General features: G+C 43.9%; 1 protein-coding gene across 1 annotated transcript; it reads left to right on the top strand.

Annotated features, from left to right (window-relative positions):
* Positions 1 to 10340: 10340 nt before the first annotated feature.
* Positions 10341 to 11823, top strand: LOC127444789 (hepatitis A virus cellular receptor 1-like). The gene is made up of 4 exons (XM_051704336.1): positions 10341 to 11005; positions 11103 to 11191; positions 11406 to 11482; positions 11573 to 11823. Exons 1-4 carry the CDS (start codon positions 10341 to 10343, stop codon positions 11594 to 11596), a joined length of 855 nt encoding a protein of 284 aa, XP_051560296.1. The 3' UTR covers positions 11597 to 11823.
* Positions 11824 to 21375: the final 9552 nt, after the last annotated feature.

The following is a 21375-nucleotide window of genomic DNA, read 5'->3' as shown; positions in this document are numbered from 1 at the left end:
GAAATTGATACCTAAGGTTTTGAAATCAAATGTTCATCAAGCACATATGGTGTCCACAAACTTTTGGCCATATAGTGTATTTGACAGCAAAAACAATGGCTAGCAACTCCTTTTCAATTTGTGCATAATTTTTGTCAGTATCTGTAAGTGCCCGTGAGCTATAGTACAAGGGATGCCCTTCTTGCATGAGCACAGCTCCTAAGCCATCCTTTGACGCATCACCTTGAATTACCAACTGTTTGACAGAATCATAGTACTTAAGGACTGGTGCTTGAGTTAAGGCTACTTTGAGACTTTCTAAAGCCTTATCATGTTCAGGGCTCCACTGCCAGTCAGCTTCTTCTCTCAACAAATACCTTAATGGAGCAATTAGTGTTGCTTCATTTTGGATATACTGAGATAAATACCTGGTCATTCCCAGAAATCTCTGAAGCGCCTTGTTCTCTAGTGGTGGCATTTTCACAATTGCTTGAACTTTGTCTCCATCAGGTTTTACCCCTTCCGAGGTGATGATATGTCCCATATACTTAACAGTGTGAATTTTGTATTGCAACTTGTCCTTATTGAACTTAACATTAGACTTTTTTGCTCTCTCCATGACTTGATGTAAAATCTCATCATGCTCTTGCGCTGATGATGCAACAATGATCATGTCGTCAGCAATGATATGCACTCCCTCAATGTCTTTAAAAACTTCACTATTCTTTTGTTGGAAAACTTCACTGGCTGTTTTAATACCAAATGGAAGCCTCAAGAAGAAATACCTTCCCCACTGTGTATTGAACGTGCACAGCATGGATGATGGTTCGTCCAGTTTTACTTGCCAGTACCCATCCTTTTCATCTAGGATAGTAAAGATCGATTTACCAGCCAATTTGCATCTCACATCATCAGGCGTAGGAATGGAGAAATATTGTCTTTTTATAGCCTTGTTCAGTTCTCTTGGGTCCAAACACACTCGTAATGCTCCATTCTTTTTTTTCTGTGATCACCAGGCTGTTTACCCATTCAGATGTATCTTGCACTGGAGTTATGACTTTAGCTCTCACTAGCTCATCACAGATATGAATCTGTCCATTATGGCTAGAGGAATTTTCCTACATCCCTGTACTATTGGAGTTATATTTGGATCAACATGTATGTGATGAACACCAGGAAACTCAACAAGCCCTGTAAAGACAGATGAATATTCCTGAATCATTCCATCTCTTGTCATTGGTCCTTTCACTCCAATTGCCTCTATTCTCTTCACCAACTGTAAGGCTTCACAGGCTTCTCGGCCTAAAATCTGAGCGACTGCATTTCTGTATTATAGAGTGCTGTGCTGAAAAGCTGATCTGTCTTACACTTTTATGCTGCAAAGCAGACTTTTGTTTTGAGTGTGAGCTTTAAAGTCAATTCTGTTATTTTGTCAATAAAACCTGACTCACGTGGAACGTGGAAACCGGCTCCCGCTTCCTCTTTATCTGCCCAACAAACTAACCTTTGTTACACTGATGCCGAAACCTGGGGGGAAAAAAGAGGAAGGTACGCTGCTATGGAGTCATCTTCGCCACTGGAGGAAGTGTTCCGATCTCTCGCCAGCATCCACCAGGCTCAACACCAGGCCCTCATGGATCTGTGGGTGGAACAGCAACGGCGCTTCGAGGCCAAGAGGAGGACCGACGGGCGTCGAGGAGCTTGGTGCCTCAGGAGGGGGCGCACACCTTGACTCCGGCAGCAGCGAACCCCCATGTGTTGCTCGCTAAGATGGGGGCACAAGATGATCCGGAGGCCTTTCTGGAGCTCTTCGAGCGCACAGCCCAAGCTCTGGACTGGCCGCGGGTGCAATGGGCAGTCCAACTCTTACCGTTGCTGACCGGGGAGGCCCAATTCACGGCCCAACAGCTCTCGGTCGACAACCTCCTGAGGTACCCCGAGCTGAAGAAAGCCATCCTGCAGCGGGTCGGCCGCAGTCGAGAGGAGCACTGCCAGCGGTTCCGATCCCCGCTCTCTCTCTGTGATCCCTCCCCCCGCCCCCTCCCCTCCTTCTTTCCGACCTATCCCGTTCCCCCCGAAACAGTGGAACAATCCCCCGAGGCTGGGGCAGCTTCATGCCAAAACAGGCGGGGCTCAAACACCATAGCCAATATTAGAATATTGGCATTATTATAGAGAGTTTAGAGCTAGGTCTTGTAAGAAGGCACTCCCCATATGCATTAATAAACACAATGTCTCATTCCCTTCGTCTCAGGGATCCGAGGTTACGTACGTAACTGAAACATTCTGCAGAGCTTGCCAGAGCGAGTGACCGCAACTAAGGGGGGCAGAGCTTAGTGAAGGGTCAATTGCAATGTTTTGTTTACATAAATTCATCTGTGGGTGAGGTGCAAGCTCAGAGTCAGTGAAGACTACATACTGTGTTTAAAATTTTATGCTGTTTATATGTTTTATATTCATTTGTAATGTAAAATTAATTCATATTTTGAATTTGTGTTGAGACATTTGAGACATCACAACATTTGATGATAAATAGGCTATATTAAGAACCTTGGAATATAAATGAAATGCATTTGAAAATCAAGTGTAACAAACTTAAAAACTTGTGTAGCAAATCAGACAAAATAAAATAAATATTACTTAAATTGGTAGTTCCCAAAGTATTGCATTTATAACTTGAAACAAAGGTCCATACATTGATAAAGTTGAGTTGGCATTGCTTAAGGGTATGTAAAGTCTAATGTCAAACAAAATTTTGTTGAGTTCAAAATACTCACAAATGTGAGGCAGATTATTCAAATCAATTACACATCAGCACAATATTATCAACAGACACTGTGTAAACTAGTATTAAGATTAAACAATTAAAGGGTTATTTCACCCAAAAATGAAAAAAATCTCAAAATGTACTTACCCTCATGCCATCCCAGATGTGTATGCCTTTCTTCCATCTGCTGAACACAAATGAATATCTCAGCTCTGTAAGTCCATACAATGCAAGTTAATTGGTACCAAATTTTGAAGCTCCAAAATCCACATAAGGGCAACATAAAAGTACTCCTGACGACTTTGGTGGTAAAATCCATATAAGCGATATGATTGGTGTGGGTGAGAAACAACAATATTTTAGTCCTTTTTTTACTATAAATTCTCCCCCTTGCTCAGTCAATCTCCACTTTCACTTTCACATACTCCTGTTTTTGGTGATTCACATTCTTCCTGCATATCAACCTCTACTGGGCAGGGAGGAAAATTTATGAGAAAAAATGGCGTAAATATTGATCTGTTTCTCACTCACACCTATCATATCGCGTCTGAACACATAGATTTAACCACTAGAGTCATATGGATTACTTTTATACTCCCTTTATGTGGCTTACTTACGGTATTATAAGTAGCAGAGGGTGGTAATGGACAAAAAAATTCAGTTTTATACCATTATGCTGTTAATATTTCTTCAGGAACTTGAGCATTCCTACAACTGTAGTAAAAATAACCTTACACAGTAATCAAAAATAAAAATATATAGCAAGTATGGCAGTAAATAATTTCCAAAGCATTGTGCCATTGTAACTACTTTTGACTCGTCTTCCCATTGTACGCCTGTGACCAGCAGATATCCTCAGCATGCAGTGATTCGAACGCTTCTGAACAGTGAATTATTTTGATTGACATTTTTCCGTAAGCCTCACTAGTAGTACTTGGTACATGCAATACCAACATCTGTCCAGCAGATGTCAAGCTTAATAGCTTAATTAATACTGTCAAGTTTACTTCACAGGTTTTTGTCCGCAACTATCATCAGGTGTCTCTTGTTACACGGGTCCTACAAATATCCTGCCAGGCAGCACATCCCTTGGTATACGGCCTTAACGGAAATAAACTAAGTGTAGCGGAAATCACACAAAGCGGTAGATGATGTGGCTAAACTTTTTATTCATTTTTCTTCTTAACACGAAGCATTTAGTCGACACTTTACCTTTCGAGGCTGACCATATTAATACAGAGGAGAAATGGCGCTCTATGGAGAATTTCGGACTAAATGCTACTGCCAATAAAAATGATTCACGATTCAAAACCGGTCCACTAGAAATATCAGCTCCTGTGTTAAAATTACCGGAGTCGGTACGAATTCTGGCTTCTCAGCTCTACAGAGAGCTTTTTACTCCAGAGATAGGCAGAAGGCCGGTGTCTGAACTGGTCAAGTCAATACTACTGCCTGAGAAACCTGTTCTGAAACCGCTTCCTTCATCTACTGCTGAAAAAAAAGTGCAGGTGTTGTGCTACTTGGACCGAATGTATGTGAGAATCCTTAAGAGTGTTTTCACCAGCCCCCAAGCATCGGAACACCTCAAGATGGGAAGCTGTCCTGTTAATAACGTCACAGCGACTCACTATTATTTTCTGTATCCTCTGACAGGGTGTGACGTAAAACGAAGGGTAAGTAAAGAGTTAACTATTTATTGCCCTGCTGAGAAAGTGCTTAAGCCAGCCTAAATTGGTTAGGTGTGTGTATCAACCTTATGCCATCCCACGTGTGACTATTTCTTCAGCAGAACACAAACGAAGGTTGTAAGAAAATGAGCTCTGCTGGTCCATACAAGATGTGACCAAAACTTTGAAGCTCCAAGCACATAGTAATCCACTAACCCACATCTGATATTGCATGAGGCTTCGTAAATTAGAGAATCTTAATTTTGAGGTGAATCCTTGCTTTAACTAGATCCGGTGTTATCCTTTTAATATATTTTGGGATAAGTGGCTACTTTTCTCAATTTGTACCTCAGTTTTATTCAGATGGAATTATACTTGAAGTATATTGCCTAATTATGGTTCTTCTCTTCAGTCTTATTTCTCAGCAAGACGTGATGCAACGTGTTGAATTCCATTTTGTTTTTGGCAGTATACTTTCAACAAATACGTTAAAGGGCAGTTCACCCCAAAATAATTACACTATTACTCTCCCCTCAAGCCTCTATACCAGGGTACTCCAAGTTCCAAGAGGTCCAGTCTCTACATTTCCTTTCCAGCAAAGGTCCAGATAATATGTAGCTTACATGGTGTCAGTAGTTATGTGGCTAGGAACTTGTATCTTTTTAATAGTTTTTATAACTTGCCATGTTGACTGCAATAGTACTTTGTAAAAAAAGAAATAGAAAATCCTGATGAGGACATCGGGGTCCCAGAGACAGCTAGTGGGGTCTGAGAGATCTCTTCTACCAAAAGATTTAAATATTTCATTAAGACTTAATCAGTCGAGGGCACTTGGATGTGAACATTAAAAGATCAACAGTTTGTTTTGAAGCTGAATGACTGAACAGTTTGAAATTTTAACATTCAGACTCTTTAACCATGTATGGGACATGGGAGGACTTTTAACAGAAAATACTGTGGGTTCAGGGGTATCCCTGTGAGTGTTACAAACACAAAAGCCTGAATGGACCACTTTTATTTTCCTTAAAGTGAGAATCTACTAACGACAAACCATTTACGTAACTGAAACATTAAATATGTTTAAGGATAAATGGGCTGCCCTTGCCATGATAACATCTCTGCTTAATTTTAACAATTATAACTAAATCTGTTTGTGAATAATTGGCACGTTACAAGCCAATGAAGCTAAATTTGGATGGGAGATGGGGGGGGGGGACCTTAGTCTAAAGGTGGCATGTTAACTTGTCCTGACACACCTAGCTTAGCTGAACTGGCTATCAACCGCTTTTATTTTCAGTTAACTTGTGTAAATATTTGTATGAACTCAAAGATTCAACAACTAAGACATAAACTGAACAAGTTTCACAGACATGCGACTAACAGAAATGGAATAATGTGTCCCTGAACAAAGGGGGGGGGTGGGGAAAGTGTGTTGTCAAGTCAATGCAGCTGGTGGCCACACCAGATACTAAGTATTGCAGTGCATCTCCTCATGGACCGCACCAGGTTTGCCAGTTCTTGCTGTGAGATGTTACCCCACTCTTCCAAGGCACTTGCAAGTTCCCGGACAATTCTGGGGGAATGGCCCTAGCCCTCACCCTTTGATCCAACAGGTCCCAGATGTGCTCAATGGGATTGAGATCCGGGCTCTTCGCTGGCCATGGCAGAACGCTGACATTCCTGTGCAGGATCGCGCACCGAACGTGCAGTATGGCTGGTGGCATTGTCATGCTGGAGGATCATGTCAGGATGAGCCTGCAGGAAGGGTACCACATAAGGGAGGATGTCTTCCCTGTAATGCACAGCACTGAGATTGCGTCAGACTGCCTGCAATAACAAGCTCAGTGACTCTCTGCCCCAGACCACGATGGACCCTCAACCTCCAAATTGATCCCACTCCAGAGTACAGGCCTCTGTAACACTCATTCCTTCGATAAACATGATTCTGACCATCACCCCTGGTGAGAAAATCGCAACTCTTCAGTGAAGCACTTTTTGCCAGTCCTGTCTGGTCCAGCGACGCCTATGGGAGCAAACCCACCGACGTTGTTGCCGGTGACGTCTGGGAAGGACCTGCATTTCAACTGGCCTACAAGCCAGCAGTCCAGCCTCTCTGCCTATTGCGGACTGTCTGAGCACTGATGGAGGGATTGTGCGTTCCTGGTGTAACTCGTCTTGTACCTGTCCCGCAGGTGTAATACTAGGATGTGGAACTCCTGCACAGGATTGGTACGTGGTCTGCCGCTGAGGATCGGCTGTCCTTGTCTCCCTGTAGTGCTGTCTTGGGTGTCTTGCAGTACAGACATTGTTTGGGGGGGGGGGGGGTTAAATTGCCCTGGCCACATCTGCAGTCCTCATGCAGCATGCCTAAGGCACGTTCACGTAAATGAGCAGGGACCCTGAGCAGCTTTCTTTTTGTTTTTCAGAGTCCGTAGAAAGGTTTCTTTAGTGTCCTATGTTTTATAACTGGGACCTTAAATGCCTACCGTCTGGTCTAAGCTGTTGGTGTCTTAATGACCGTTTCACAGGTGCAAGTTCATTGCTTGTTTCATTGAACAAGCATGGAAAACATTGTTTAAACCCTTTACAATAAAGATCTGTCAAGTTATTTGGATTTTTAAAAAAAATGTAAGTGTCCTGAAAAGAGAAGGTGTGTGGGTGGGGGGGTTCCTTAAGTTTCATCATGGTTGAACCATTTGAAGTTTCAGCAGTGTGCCACTGCTAGGGAAACGCTGAGGTCTGTCTCTTGGGTGGGGGGTTCTTTTTTTTTTTTTTTTTTGTTTATGTATGTGCATTTATTTCAGGAGGATGATAATGGGGTGATCTACTCCAATACACTTTGCTATAAACCACCCTTCAACGGGCCAGTCGTTTGGGAGCTGCCATTTTCCATGCCAATTCACTGTCACTACACAAAGTAAAACTGTCTTTCCTCTAGACCCTTTTTTTTTTTTTTTTTTTAAAATTGACTAACGCTCAATGTTATTGCATCCCGCTGAGTGGTTGCTGTTTCTGTTTTAGGTTCCATCGCTCTTATCAAGTTGGCTTCTTGCCCAAGATTGCAAGTAAAACCTTGTATAGAGGACTACAAACTAGAGGAGGGGTCAAACTTACTGCAATGGATGGTATGCTTTTTAGGCCTTAATATTTAAAGGGAATTATTAAACTCCTCCCCCTTCATGTGCCTCATATCAGATTCTGGTGTTTTAGCCTGCTGACAACCATGACCGAGTCTAGAATCTAATTTTGGATCTCATTTTATTAAAGGATCTTGAACAAAGTAGGTTTTCAATTGTTTTGGGGGTGGTTTTTTTTTAACCTGACTTTCATGAAAATGGCCATAGAAGCTGGTATGGTGCTCATGTCTTGCCATGAATTTCTTTTTTTTTTTTTGTTTCTTTTTACACTGAAGTGACTTTGTCTTGAAATTTCAGCATCTTGGAATGTGCTTCCTGCTAGCCAGAGTTTTCTTATTGGCCAACTTATATGCTTTGAAGCCCAAGGCCCCAAAAGGGGTAAAAATGAGAGGCTGTATCTGAACCGCTGTATCGTCACTTCCTCTAAAAAACATAATCCGGTGGAGAAATATGTTGTGGTTGCCAATTATGGGTGAGTGCTGAAGCTATTGCTTGTGTTGCCATTTCTTATTGATGAGTACCATTTTACTGTTGTAAAGGTTTCCATTTTGTTTTAGACAGGGTTAAACCAGACAAATGAGCTTATCTGCTTAATTTGCATTTTATTTCTGTGTAAATGTAGGTGCCTGGTGGACAGTAAGAACAATACTCGGACCAAGTTCTACACCACTGCAGACAAGACTACTGTGAGACTGTGCTTTCCAGCCTTTATATTTACGGACATGGCAACTCATCTTTCCCATTTCAATGAGTCCTGTAATCAGGCCAGCTATAAGTCGGCTTCGCATAAGTCATCCTACCAGTCAGGCCACGATTCCCGCGGCCACGATTCCCGCGGCCAGTCCAGCCACGATTCCCACGACCATGATGGCCACGGCCAGTCCAGCCACGACTTCCACGGCCCGTCTGGCCACGGCCACGATTCCCACGACCATGATGGCCACGATTCCCACGACCATGATGGCCACGATTCCCACGGCCAGTCCGGCCACGATTCCCACGACCATGATGGCCACGATTCCCGCGGCCAGTCCGGCCACGATTCCCACGACCATGATGGCCACGGCCAGTCCAGCCACGATTTCCACGGCCCGTCTGGCCACGGCCACGATTCCCACGACCATGATGGCCAGTCCGGCCACGGCCAGGATTCCCACGGCCATGATTCCCACGACCAAGATGGCCACGATTCCCACGGCCAGAATTCCCACGACCACGATGGCCACGATTCCCACGGCCAGTCCGGCCACGACCATGATGGCCACGGCCAGTCCAGCCATGATTCCCATGGCCAGTCCGGCCACAATTCCCACGACCATGATGGCCACGGCCAGGATTCCCACGACCATGATGGCCAGTCCGGCCACGGGCAGGATTCCCACGGCCACGATTCCCACGACCACGATGGCCACGATTCCCACGGCCAGTCCGGCCACGATTCCCACGACCACGATGGCCACGATTCCCACGGCCAGTCCGGCCACGATTCCCACGGCCACGATTCCCACGGCCAGTCCGGCCACGATTCCCACGGCCACGATTCCAACGGCCAGTCCGGCCACGACCACGATGGCCACGATTCCAACGGCCAGTCCGGCCACGACCATGATGGCCACGGCCACGATTCCCATGGCCATGATGGCCACGGCCAGTCCAGCCACGATTTCCACGGCCCGTCTGGCCACGGCCACGATTCCCCCGGCCAGTCCGGCCACGACCATGATGGCCACGGCCAGGATTCCCACGACCATGATGGCCACGGCCAGTCCAGCCACGATTCCCACGACCATGATGGCCAGTCCGGCCACGGGCAGGATTCCCACGGCCACGATTCCCACGACCATGATGTCCAGTCCGTCCACGGGCAGGATTCCCACGGCCACGATTCCCACGACCATGATGGCCACGATTTCCACGACCATGATGGCCAGTCCGGCCATGGCCAGGATTCCCACGACCATGATGGCCATGATTCCCACGGCCAGTCCGGCCACGATGGCCACGACCATGATGGCCAGTCCGGCCACGGCCAGGATTCCCCCGGCCAGTCCGGCCACGACCATGATGGCCACGGCCAGGATTCCCCCGGCCAGTCCGGCCACGACCATGATGGCCACGGCCAGGATTCCCCCGGCCAGTCCGGCCACGATTCCCACGACCATGATGGCCACGGCCAGTCCAGCCACGATTCCCACGACCATGATGGCCACGGCCAGTCCAGCCACGACTTCCACGGCCCGTCTGGCCACGGCCACGATTCCCACGACCATGATGGCCACAATTCCCGCGGCCAGTCCGGCCACGATTCCCACGACCATGATGGCCACGATTCCCACGACCATGATGGCCACGGCCAGTCCAGCCACGATTTCCACGGCCCGTCTGGCCACGGCCACGATTCCCACGACCATGATGGCCACGATTCCCACGGCCAGTCCGGCCACGATTCCCACGACCATGATGGCCAGTCCGGCCACGGGCAGGATTCCTACGGCCATGATTCCCACGACCAAGATGGCCAGGATTCCCACGGCCAGGATTCCCACGGCCAGTCCGGCCACGACCATGATGGCCACGGCCAGTCCAGCCACGATTTCCACGGCCCGTCTGGCCACGGCCAGGATTCCCACGACCATGATGGCCACGATTCCCACGGCCAGTCCGGCCACGATTCCCACGACCATGATGGCCAGTCCGGCCACGGGCAGGATTCCTACGGCCATGATTCCCACGACCAAGATGGCCAGGATTCCCACGGCCAGGATTCCCACGGCCAGTCCGGCCACGACCATGATGGCCACGGCCAGTCCAGCCACGATTTCCACGGCCCGTCTGGCCACGGCCAGGATTCCCACGACCATGATGGCCACGGCCAGGATTCCCACGACCATGATGGCCAGTCCGGCCACGGGCAGGATTCCCACGGCCACGCTTCCCACGACCACGATGGCCACGATTCCCACGGCCAGTCCGGCCACGACCATGATGGCCACGGCCACGATTCCCATGGCCATGATGGCCACGGCCAGTCCAGCCACGATTTCCACGGCCCGTCTGGCCACGGCCACGATTCCCCCGGCCAGTCCGGCCACGACCATGATGGCCACGGCCAGGATTCCCACGACCATGATGGCCACGGCCAGTCCAGCCACGATTCCCACGACCATGATGGCCAGTCCGGCCACGGGCAGGATTCCCACGGCCACGATTCCCACGACCATGATGGCCAGTCCGGCCACGGGCAGGATTCCCACGGCCACGATTCCCACGGCCAGTCTGGCCACGGCCACAATTCCCATGACCATGATGGCCACGATTCACACGGCCAGTCCGGCCACGGCCACGATTCCCACGGCCAGTCCAGCCACGATTTCCATGACCATGATGGCTACGAGTCGAGCGTTCAGTCAGGTCCCATCCAGTCTGTCCACCAGTCCATATTTGGTTCACAAAAGGTATGAACTGTGTACATCTGAAAGATCAAATCATTCCCACCCATCTTAAATGCAAACTATCTAAATGGTACTGAATTTCAACTCCCTCTTTCCGTAGGCAATGTTTCTGCATTGTGAGTTTGACCTGGGACCAGAAACCCCTACAGCTGGGGCAAAGTCATGCACATTCAACACTCAAACCAATAAGTGAGTTTCAAATGCTTAATGAGTACAGATTTGTTCCCAAAATGTCCCCTACACTAAACACTTGCAATTTATATTTGATCAACAATATAAATGTAAAAAAAAAAAAATACATTTTTAAATGCATGGGATTCTCCATGCATCTGGTATGGTTATTTCTAGAACTAAACCTGCTGCACTAAAGTGAATGGTAATTGTAGACTTTCCTCTATTTTAGGTGGACTGAGCTGTATGATGACCCCTCTGTTTGTGACTGCTGTGAATCAACATGTCACTCCCCTCATAGAAATTCTGGTCAGTATAATGCCAAAAATGACCAGACACTTGGCTTTTTTTTTTTTTTTGCCAGAGGAATTTTAAGGTTCTCTTTCTGTTTTTTGACAGCTACCGATCGCTACAAGTCTATGACCACCAGTAAGTCTTGGGAAGTGAAATTTGGTGAGAACGATGACAAATTTGTTCTGGGACTTGGATGACTACTAGGAGAATTTAACTTAAGCACATTTTTTAAATGGAGGCCATTACTTTGCCACTCTTTCAAAATGTCATGCTAATTTGAGGTCTTATAAATCTTGTCTTAAGCTTTTGTATAAGAAACTTTTAATGCCTTAATGCAGTCAAAAATAAAGTTAACATGAGCACAAGCAGAACTTTGGGTTTTCTTTAATGCATAATGTCAAACTTTTTACTGTTAAGGTGCTATTCATATTACAGGTATATTTCTAAATGTCCTGTATGTTGAAACGGACGCACTATATGACTAGCGGCAAAAATAAGTTAATGGGGTTTCTCCATCCTGATTGCTTCAGGAAATCCAATGTTACTAGGGACACATGTTTCCAATCAAAGCATGGTAGAGCTTTGAGCTTTTGCTCAATTTTCTTTCAGATTGCTATGATAATGGCTTATTGATCAGCAAGTTTAACAATGCATTCTTCAGATGGTAGCTTTGTTAGTCCACATTTCCTGGTCCAACAAATGTGTGTGGTAGAGGATTTGTAGATGGTAAATCTGGGAAGCGTTATCTGCAGTGTTTGAAGTGTTGAGGGGTGTTCTCATTGTGCAGAAGATGTGGGTGTCTGACAGGTCACTGTAAAAGGGAAGGCAAGTGAGCATCTGAGCCTTTCAACTTGACCACTGTGGTGAACATTTGACAACCTGAATTGAATCTTGATTTCCATGGCTGTCCCTGTTCTGGAATATTAGCTCATACTTGTGGCTGATCTCTTCACATGCCTTCCTAATTCTAAACCATTTCACCCGCTTTAACCAGGTATGGGCTGTTCTCTTGGCACTGAGGGCCATTCTTGTAATTATCCATCTTTTATTTGGCTGTAGAAGACACCACATGTCCTCTAGGTTTGAATTGATGCAAGGGTGCATGCTTAAATTGGCACCACCTTTTTAGATTTCTTCTGTAGTTGAAGAACCAATCCTTTCAAAAGCTCACTCTAAGCTGAAAGGCTTTGGTGGGGTAATGGGGACATGTCGCACACAATGCTCTTCCTTTAACCCTACTGCTGCTACAAGCTCCCAACACCAGTCTTCAAGCTCCATGACTCTACCTTTTTAGTGCTTGTTCCTCATTTTCCAAGAGTTTCACAACTCATTACAGACTCAAATCTGCTGACTTCTGGGTGGAACCAAGACACTGTTTGTAAAAATTGGTTTGTCTTGTAATTCAAGGTGGGGCCCTTTTTGGTAGAGATGTTCAGGAAAGCAGTGCTGAGAATTACTTCCGTTGGGTTTGAGTCGAGTTCTGAAGGTTCCTGAAACTAAATTGAGAGAGAGGGAGAAGGTCTTCCAAAGGTACCAACTGTAGTGGTTGTCCTTGTCACCATATTGTTTACAAACCAAAAGTTGAGGGTTAAGTTTCATGAATGACACCTGATCTGCTTTTCATGGTGGGTGCTAGCCTGGCCATTTTTGGGCTTTTCTGATGGTCTCTTCCCCCTGTAAGAAGTTATGATCCATAGCAGACCCTGACTGATCAACACTGGCTTGCCCATGTGTTAGGCCTTTTTATTTGACCTTGGAAATGTCCCTTTTGTCTGGCAATGTTAAGCTTCTCCTGGTCCTGTTGGCAATGGCATGTGTCCTGTCAGCCAAATATGGGCCATGTTTGGCAATACAACATGAGGGCCGTTTGTTGGTGGGAGGTGTGTGGTTCAGGTCAGGCCTGTGACTGGCTCATTTGAAAAGGGTTTTTTTTTTTTTTTTTTTTTTTTTTCTTTAAACGTTAATAATTGATCCCAAAATCATGACATTTTGTTCATTTAAGTCTTTCGTAAGCTACCTGTATGACCTATGTTAAAAAAAATAAATAAAATAATAAAAATACAACATCAGTACAGTTTGTATCATGGTTCCAAATATTCTAAAGTATATTTTGGACTGATATCGAGTATACACCAGAAAAGATGTTGCTAAAGAATCTGTAATGCCACAAATCACGAGTTTTCAATAGCCAAATTAAAACGATCAAACAATTGCTTAAGGTAGATTGTGTAATATTTAAGGAAGTCTTTAATTTTATAACTTGCATCCAGGATTTTTTCCCAATTAATGTTTTCATACTTGGAAGATCAAAACATGGAACTCTGCACATAATTCCTCTTCAGTATGTTTCTAATATATTTATTACTGCATTTGTCTTTTACAACAATATCACCAGTAAAGATTGTCACTACATGTAATGGGAAGTTGGTCTACAACAGTAGAATATCCTGAATTTTGTAATGCAACAACTTCGTTGTGTCATTAGATAAAAGCATGCTCTTATGGTTTTACAGAGATCCTAAACTTGAGGAATAAAAGCAGGCCTTTTGATTTAAGCAACTGACCTGCAATGATTATTCCACTGTCATACCATGTCTGATTGAAGATAGTGTGGGATTTTTATAAAAGATCCTAATTCCATACAAAACACAGATGTGGTGAGAAGTCATGCTTGGACTAACTGCCAAGCCTGCAGTGCCTGCTTGTGGAAATTTGCAAGTTTAGTTGGGATTTTTTTTCAATAGAGAAATTACATTTAAAAAAACAAATGCCAGCCAAAGAATTAAATATAAATTTTGGGAAAATATGACATATACCAAGTTATTGATGTATTCTATTTATTTTAAAAACAAAGTGTAAAATTTAACACCAAGGCCCCATTCCTTATCTTTTCATAAGTATTTTTTTTTTTCTCTCTCCATATGAAGTCATATAATCTTATCCAATTCCTTGCCCACATTTTCTGGAACTTCCATTGACAAATAGACCTAGAATTTTTTGGAAGTAAATCATGGTGGAATAGGGACAAATCTCTAATGAACCACATTAAATCTGTTTTTAAATCTCTCAGCAATAGCAAAATTCTTATTTAATGTTTCTTTGATTTAAGGTCTTTACAAATCTCTATACCAAGATATGTAAAAGTCTTTGATAGTGTTATAACAATCTTTCAAAGCACAATCTTTAAGAGAAGATAAGATGGACTTTTTCTTCATCTTTAACCCAGAGACCTCAATTCAAACTTAATAGAACAATTAAGTGAACAATGAAAGAAAATGTAAGTGAGAGGGTATAAAGGGTAATCTTACTCCAACATTCTTAGAGATCATTCACAGATAAGTCACTTGTCTTGAACCCTGTTATCCTGAATATAAGTAACAAAGTGCTTTTATAAAAGCAATTATGTGACCTCAATGTCTTATCAGTGGTGACAAAAAGAACAAATGTAAAAAGTTTCTGTAGCTAAATGAACAAGTTATGGTAATTAACCTACAGCAAACAGACTTTGTTTCCATACTGTTTTAATTTGAGCCAAAACTCAGAACCCTTAAGAAGGCTCTCTTTCCTTTTCTTGCTTTTTCAATCGCAGGCCAAAGGAGATTCTGTGTAGCTCTCTTTCGTCATGAGATGATCTTTGAAGTACATCTTGTTTTTCTTGAGAAAGTCGTTTCCCTTGGCTCCTTTCCCGCACTGTTCTGGAGGCGACTCTTATCACTGGCCTTGGTTTCTTTCCCTTGCTGTTGTCTGCGCTGGGTCTTCCAAGGCGATGTGCAATAGCCACATTGCTCGCTACAAAGTAATGTTCTTCCTCTGCAACCACCGCTTTGCAGATCTCCATCACCCGAGTCTTAATGTTGTCCTCAGTGAACTCGTTCAGCCCCTCCAAATGAAGATTCCATCTGCAACAGTACCGATCTTGATCGTTTGTGTCCTCCAATTCAGAAATCTGCTTCAAAGTCGCTTTGTTTTTGTTTTTTAGAACTTCGTTCTCCTTCCGAATGTCGAATATTTTAGAATACACCACTTCCGTTGCTTTTTTCAACATGTTGATGATTGCCGAATTCTTTCACCATTTTTTATCTCATCAAATGACTGTCTGATAAATTGGATGATGCTTTGTTGTACCTGACTTAAAGTCATCTGTTTCATCACCTCATGCGTGTTTCTTTGGAGGGGGTGCTTTGGATGGTGTAATTGGAGACGAATCGCATTCACGCCCCTTTTTGCTTTCACAAACGTGGGAGTGTTTCCCCAAGTCTTTTCTGTCATTTTTGGAGCTTCAGTGTCCATCTCCTCAGGGGCTGACAAGTCCATGACAGGTTTCAGTCTTTTCTATTCGAGCAAAAAAAACTCCAGAACTGACAATTAACTGTGGGTCTTTTCAAGAACCTCAGTGTAATCAAAAATGTGTGACTTATGTCTTTACGTTCACTTTTGTAAGAGGTACCCAAAATGAGTTTAAGCGCTATAGCACATGTGCGTCTACTCGCGCTGCCATCTTGATCCGGCCCTCGACAGGCAATGTCTGAATCTTTGACCTTTAAGGCGGGACTTTCTTTTCTACATCCAGACTGTTGGCCGTTGGGTGTTCAAATTTAAACTGCTGTTGCGTTGTGTATTCCCGCCAAATTTGAATCAACCACACAGGCATGTATGTCTTTTGTGCCTCTCTTTTCTTCCATGAGTGCTGCAAGGTAAGCAATGTTTCTAAAACACTGCATTGCACTGTGATATTATGTAAGTTGTTATTTCTGTAGTCTAAGTACATGAGGAACGAGACCACGCTGACATGGGCATAGACATGGCGGCGCGGATGGACGCAGTGGCTACTCTGGGACCTAAGAAACACCGTTTTATGTCTTTTAGTCTCCATCTTCAAACTGTTTTCCTTCAATGCTCAAACATCAGGATACCACTTTACAACATGTCTACGATCGCCAGTGCCTTCCGGAAATCGGTAGTGCATGTAATTATAACCATTCGCTGTGACTACAGAGAAGCTACGGAGCCTTTGCCTACTGTGGAAATCCCAGCATACAGACCACTTCTGAAACTCACCAAACCAGTTCAAAAACAGATCACAGTATGGCCAGGGGATGCTACCTCAACACTCCAGGACACAGACTGCAACATGTTCAAGATGGCAGCCACCTACAATGGTCACACAGACTTGCAAGAGTACACTGAAGGTGCATTGATGATGTGACCGTCACCAAGACCATCACCACATGTGCCAACCAGAAGCCATGGCTGACAGCAGAGGCCCGTGGGCTGCTAAAGACCCGGAATGATATATTCAGATCAGGAGATAAAGCGGTCCTCAACACAGTGAGAGCCAATCTGTCCCGTGGCATCAAGAAGGCAAAACAGTTGCATGCAAAAAAAAATCAACAACCATTTCACAGACAGCAGAGACACACAGAGCCTTTCAGACCATCACTGACTACAAGCCCCTGCCAGAGGCCTGTGATGAGACATCCCTCCCTGATGCACTCAACCACTTCTATGCATGGTTTGAAATGCAGAATGACACGCCTGCACAGAAAATACTCACACCTCCCAATGACCAGGTGCTTTGCCTCTCTGCAGCTGACGTGAGGAAAACCCTATCTAGGATTAACCCATGCAAGGCCGCGGGTCCTGACAACATACCTGGCCGTGTACTGAGAGATTGTGCTGACAGATGTCCTAACAGACATCTTTAACACCTCGCTGATCCAGGCAGTCGTCCCCACATGATTCAAGCCCTCCACCTTCATACCGGTACCGAAGAAGTCATCTGTGACCTGCTGAATGACTACCACCCCATTGCACTGACACCAATCATGATGAAGTGCTTTTGAGAGGTTAGTCATGCATCACATTAGGTCCAGTCTCCTTAACACGCTCGACCCATTCCAGTTTGCATACCATCCGAACCGCTCTACGGACAATGCAATATCCTCCTCCCTTCACCTGGCCCTGAATCACCTAGAACACAAAGACTCGTATGTAAGAATGCTGTTTATCGACTTCAGCTTGGCATTCAATACAATAATCATGCAACAGCTCATCAATAAGCTGAACTCAATGGGCCTCAACATCTCCCGCTGTAATTGGATCCTGGACTTTAACAAGAAGACCTCAGTCAGTCTGGGTCGGCCGCAACACCTCCAGCACTACCACACTGAGCACAGGTGCCCCCCAAGGCTGCGTGCTCAGTCCGCTGCTCTTCACGCTGCTGACACATGACTGCATTGCCAAGTTCAGCTCCAACCACATCAAGTTTGCAGATGACACAACTGTGCTAGGCCTCATCAGCAACAATGATGAAACGCTCTACAGAGAGGAAGTGGCACAACATGGTGTGGTGCTAACAACCTGTCCCTCCATGTGGGGAAGACAAAGGAGGTTGTGATGGACTTCAGGAGAAACTCTGACCACCTCCCTATGACCATTGACGGTGCGACCGTGGAGAGAGTCAGCAGCACTAAATTCCTGGGGATGCACATCACAGAGGATCTCACCTGGACCACCAACCCTATCAGTATCCAAGAGGGTCCAGCAGTGCCTCCACTTCCTGCACTGACTGAAAAGAGCAAGTCTCCCTCCACCCATTCTCACCACATTTTATAGGGGCACCACTGAGAGTGTGTTGACCAACTGCCTCGCTGTCTGATATGGGAACTGCAGCGCCGCAGACCGCAAAACCCCTCAGCAAACAGTGAATACGGCCGCAAAGATCATCAGTGTCCCTCTCCCCTCTGTCATGGACATTTTCCTTGCATGGTGCTCCAGCAAAGCCACCAGTATTGTGAAGGACCCCACCCATCCCTCCCACAGTCTCTTTCAGCTCCTACTGTCAGGAAGACTGTACCGGAGCATCCGAGCCCGCTCTGCCAGACTGCTCAATAGCTTATACCCCCAGGCTGAGAGAGCCCTCAATACCAATGACCCCCCCCCCCCCCCCCCCACACACACACACACACACACACTGGACACTTTAACATCTTCGCTGCTACCCAGGCGTTCTCGAGTATTAACGCCCTCATGACCTTAATGTCCTATTGCATTGTTTTTCTGTACTGTTGCACTGCGTGTGTTAATTGTCTGTACACATACTTTCAACATATACTTTTGGTTTAAAGTATATATTTATACTAAATGTATAGTACAGTTAGAAGTTAGATAAGTCTGTGTAAAATGTTTATTTATGTAGCACTGTGGTCCTGTGAGGCATGACATTTCGTTCCCTTGTGTGTTGATTTCCCTTTATATGTCATAAAGCTCACTTGACTTTCAGTGTTTTAATGCTATCACACAATGCCTACCAAACAAATTAATTAGCTAATAATTTATTGCAGTGCCTGATACATAATGTAATCAATATGTAATCATAATGAAACTAAAATCGATTGTATTATTCAGATGTAGTCTGTTGCACCCAACACTGACCATAAGTAACTTTCTCACATCTCCAGTGATGTAATCTGTTATAATTTACAGTGTTTTATTCAGTTGCTTCTTATTTTTAGAAGGTTCTAATGCGGCATGACATACAAATAACAAGTGCAGAAATGTATATGTTTCAGTATGCATATATGTAGTACACTAGACATTATTGTGATTATGATGATTCATATGGATCAGTGTCTTTAGTGATTTTTAATGTACAGCTTTCATTTTCCTTCCCTGCAGTGGCTGTTTTTGATGTCAATAAAAATTGGAATTGAGACAAATTGACTATGGTATGGAGAATAATTGGACTTCTAATAACAGGAGCAACATGAGATGATAAGCATTAAACAAAGTTTAATCCCACACCATGCTAGAACATTCACATCAGGTTAGTGCAATCTTGTAGATTCTGTTTATGTTGGCGAATCAAGCGACATCTGTGTATTCATTAGTAAACATCATGCTACCAGAAGATGTTGAACACTCAGACCCTGGGACAGAGAATTATCCAACAGAAGTCAAACAAAGATGAATGTAAGTTATCTTTTTGTGTGTGTGTGTGAAAATGTATGATATCCAACCAAAATGCTTCATTAGACTGAAGAACATCCTTTTTCCTGGGGAAGATGAAGTCGAAAATTACTTATCATAAGCTAATCAAAGTAAAATGTAGGTTTCTGTAGCTTTTCTGGGTTAAATTTTATGTAAACAATATAAAAACATTGATATTATATTTGCTTACTCTCTCTCTCTCTCTCTGTTAACAGATCACAAGAACTGCCTAGTGCACCAAACATCTTTTACTCATTTATTCCTCACTCCCAAGGGTATTGTTCACCCTTGAAGTCTGTCTTGGCAAAGAAAATGTAAGTTTCATTTGCGTTGGACTTTTTTTTTTCTTTTTTTTTTTTTTTTTTTTTCTATAAGCAATTTATGGAATGTCTATTATATTTGCCTCTCACTCTCTTTCTGTACAGACCAGAAAACCTGTCTAGTGCACCGAAGATCTTGCACACATTGGATCCTGACTTCCAAAGTGATTTCTTCACTAAGAATAAACCAAAGCAGAGGAAAGCGTAAGTTCAGTTGCTATAAGTTTGTTTTTCTATAATCAGTTTATAAACTAATTCTAAACTAATTAGATGTCTCTCTCTTGTTTAGTGTGTGGACCAAAAGAACTGCCTAGTGGACAGCAGATTTTTCACTCATCCCTTCCTAACTCTCAAGGGGCTGTCACCACTGAGAAGAATGTCTTGGCAAGACCAAGGAAAATGTAAGAATTTGTTAATTTGCAATTTAATTTAGTCAGCCTGTAAAATGTTCTGTTATGCTTTGTTCTGGAACCACTCCAGTCACATTTATTTATTAGAGTGAAATAACTTTAGATAATGTCAATTTGTCTGTCATTAACTTGCGACTTGATTCTTTTGAATTTGTTCACCAAAAAGATTGATTCACTGATTCATTAAGTGACTGTTTTTGTAAAAAAGAGTCTTTAAAGGTGTGGTTACCCAAAAATGAAAATTCTCATTATTTACTCACGCTCATGCCATCCCAGATGTGTATGTCTTTCTGTAGGTCCATACAATGCAAGTGAATGGTGATGAGAACCTTGAAGGTCCAAAAAGGAAATAGAGGCAGCATAAAAGTAATCCATGTGACTCCAGTGGTTAAATCCATGTCTTCAGAAGTGATATGATGTGTGTGGGTGAGAAACAGATCGATATTTAAGTAAATTTGTATTGTAAATCTACACTCGCATTCTGGTGTGGAAGTGACTTTGACCACACATTAAGCCACATACAGGTCGGGGCTGGTCAAAGGTGGAGATTTATTGTAAAAACTGACTTAAATGTTGATCTTTCTCACCCACACCTATCGTATCTTTTCTGAAAACATGGATTTAACCACTGGAGTCAAATGGATTACTTTTATGCTGCCTTTATGTCCTTTATGGACCTACTGAGTTCTGGTCACCATTCACTTGCATATTCTTCCAAAAACCTTCATTTGTGTTCTGCAGCAGAAAGAAAGTCATACACACCTGGGATGGCATGAGGGTGAGTAAATGATGAGAGTTTTCATTTTTCTAACAGACTATCCATTTAAACCATTGACAATGTACTGAGTTGTTCATGACCGAAACAATTGCAATTATACTTTATTAATATTTGCATGTCTACAAATCTACCAAGAGAATTTAGCAGTGTTTAAGCATTATAAGAGTTTTTCTCACAAATCATATCTTTCATTTTGTGAACTGCTGTGCATGACTATACAAAAATAAAAACAATATGGCCCAAAAATGATTCAAAGTTCAATTACATCCTGATGTCATTGTAATGTCATAAGTTAATTTTACTCCTAATTTATCCAGCCCCTTTCAATTGTTAAACAATACTAAAAGAACAGCAAACCGTCTCCTCTCGTTCAGTCGGTCAGCAGATCCTGATCTTTGCTCGTCCTGCACT

Source organism: Myxocyprinus asiaticus, chromosome 8 (assembly GCF_019703515.2).
Source record: "Myxocyprinus asiaticus isolate MX2 ecotype Aquarium Trade chromosome 8, UBuf_Myxa_2, whole genome shotgun sequence".
In the NCBI taxonomy this organism is placed as follows: domain Eukaryota; kingdom Metazoa; phylum Chordata; class Actinopteri; order Cypriniformes; family Catostomidae; genus Myxocyprinus; species Myxocyprinus asiaticus.
Note: the sequence above shows the minus strand (reverse complement) of the source record. Positions and strands in the feature narration are given on the sequence as shown.

Excerpts from the sequence above, each read along its gene's own strand:
- LOC127444789 (XM_051704336.1), top strand. The coding sequence starts at position 10,341 with ATGATGGCCACGGCCAGTCCAGCCACGATTTCCACGGCCCGTCTGGCC. Across the intron at positions 11,006-11,102 it reads CCATATTTGGTTCACAAAAG|GCAATGTTTCTGCATTGTGA; the intron begins GTATGAACTGTG and ends CTCTTTCCGTAG. Across the intron at positions 11,192-11,405 it reads TTCAACACTCAAACCAATAA|GTGGACTGAGCTGTATGATG; the intron begins GTGAGTTTCAAA and ends CCTCTATTTTAG.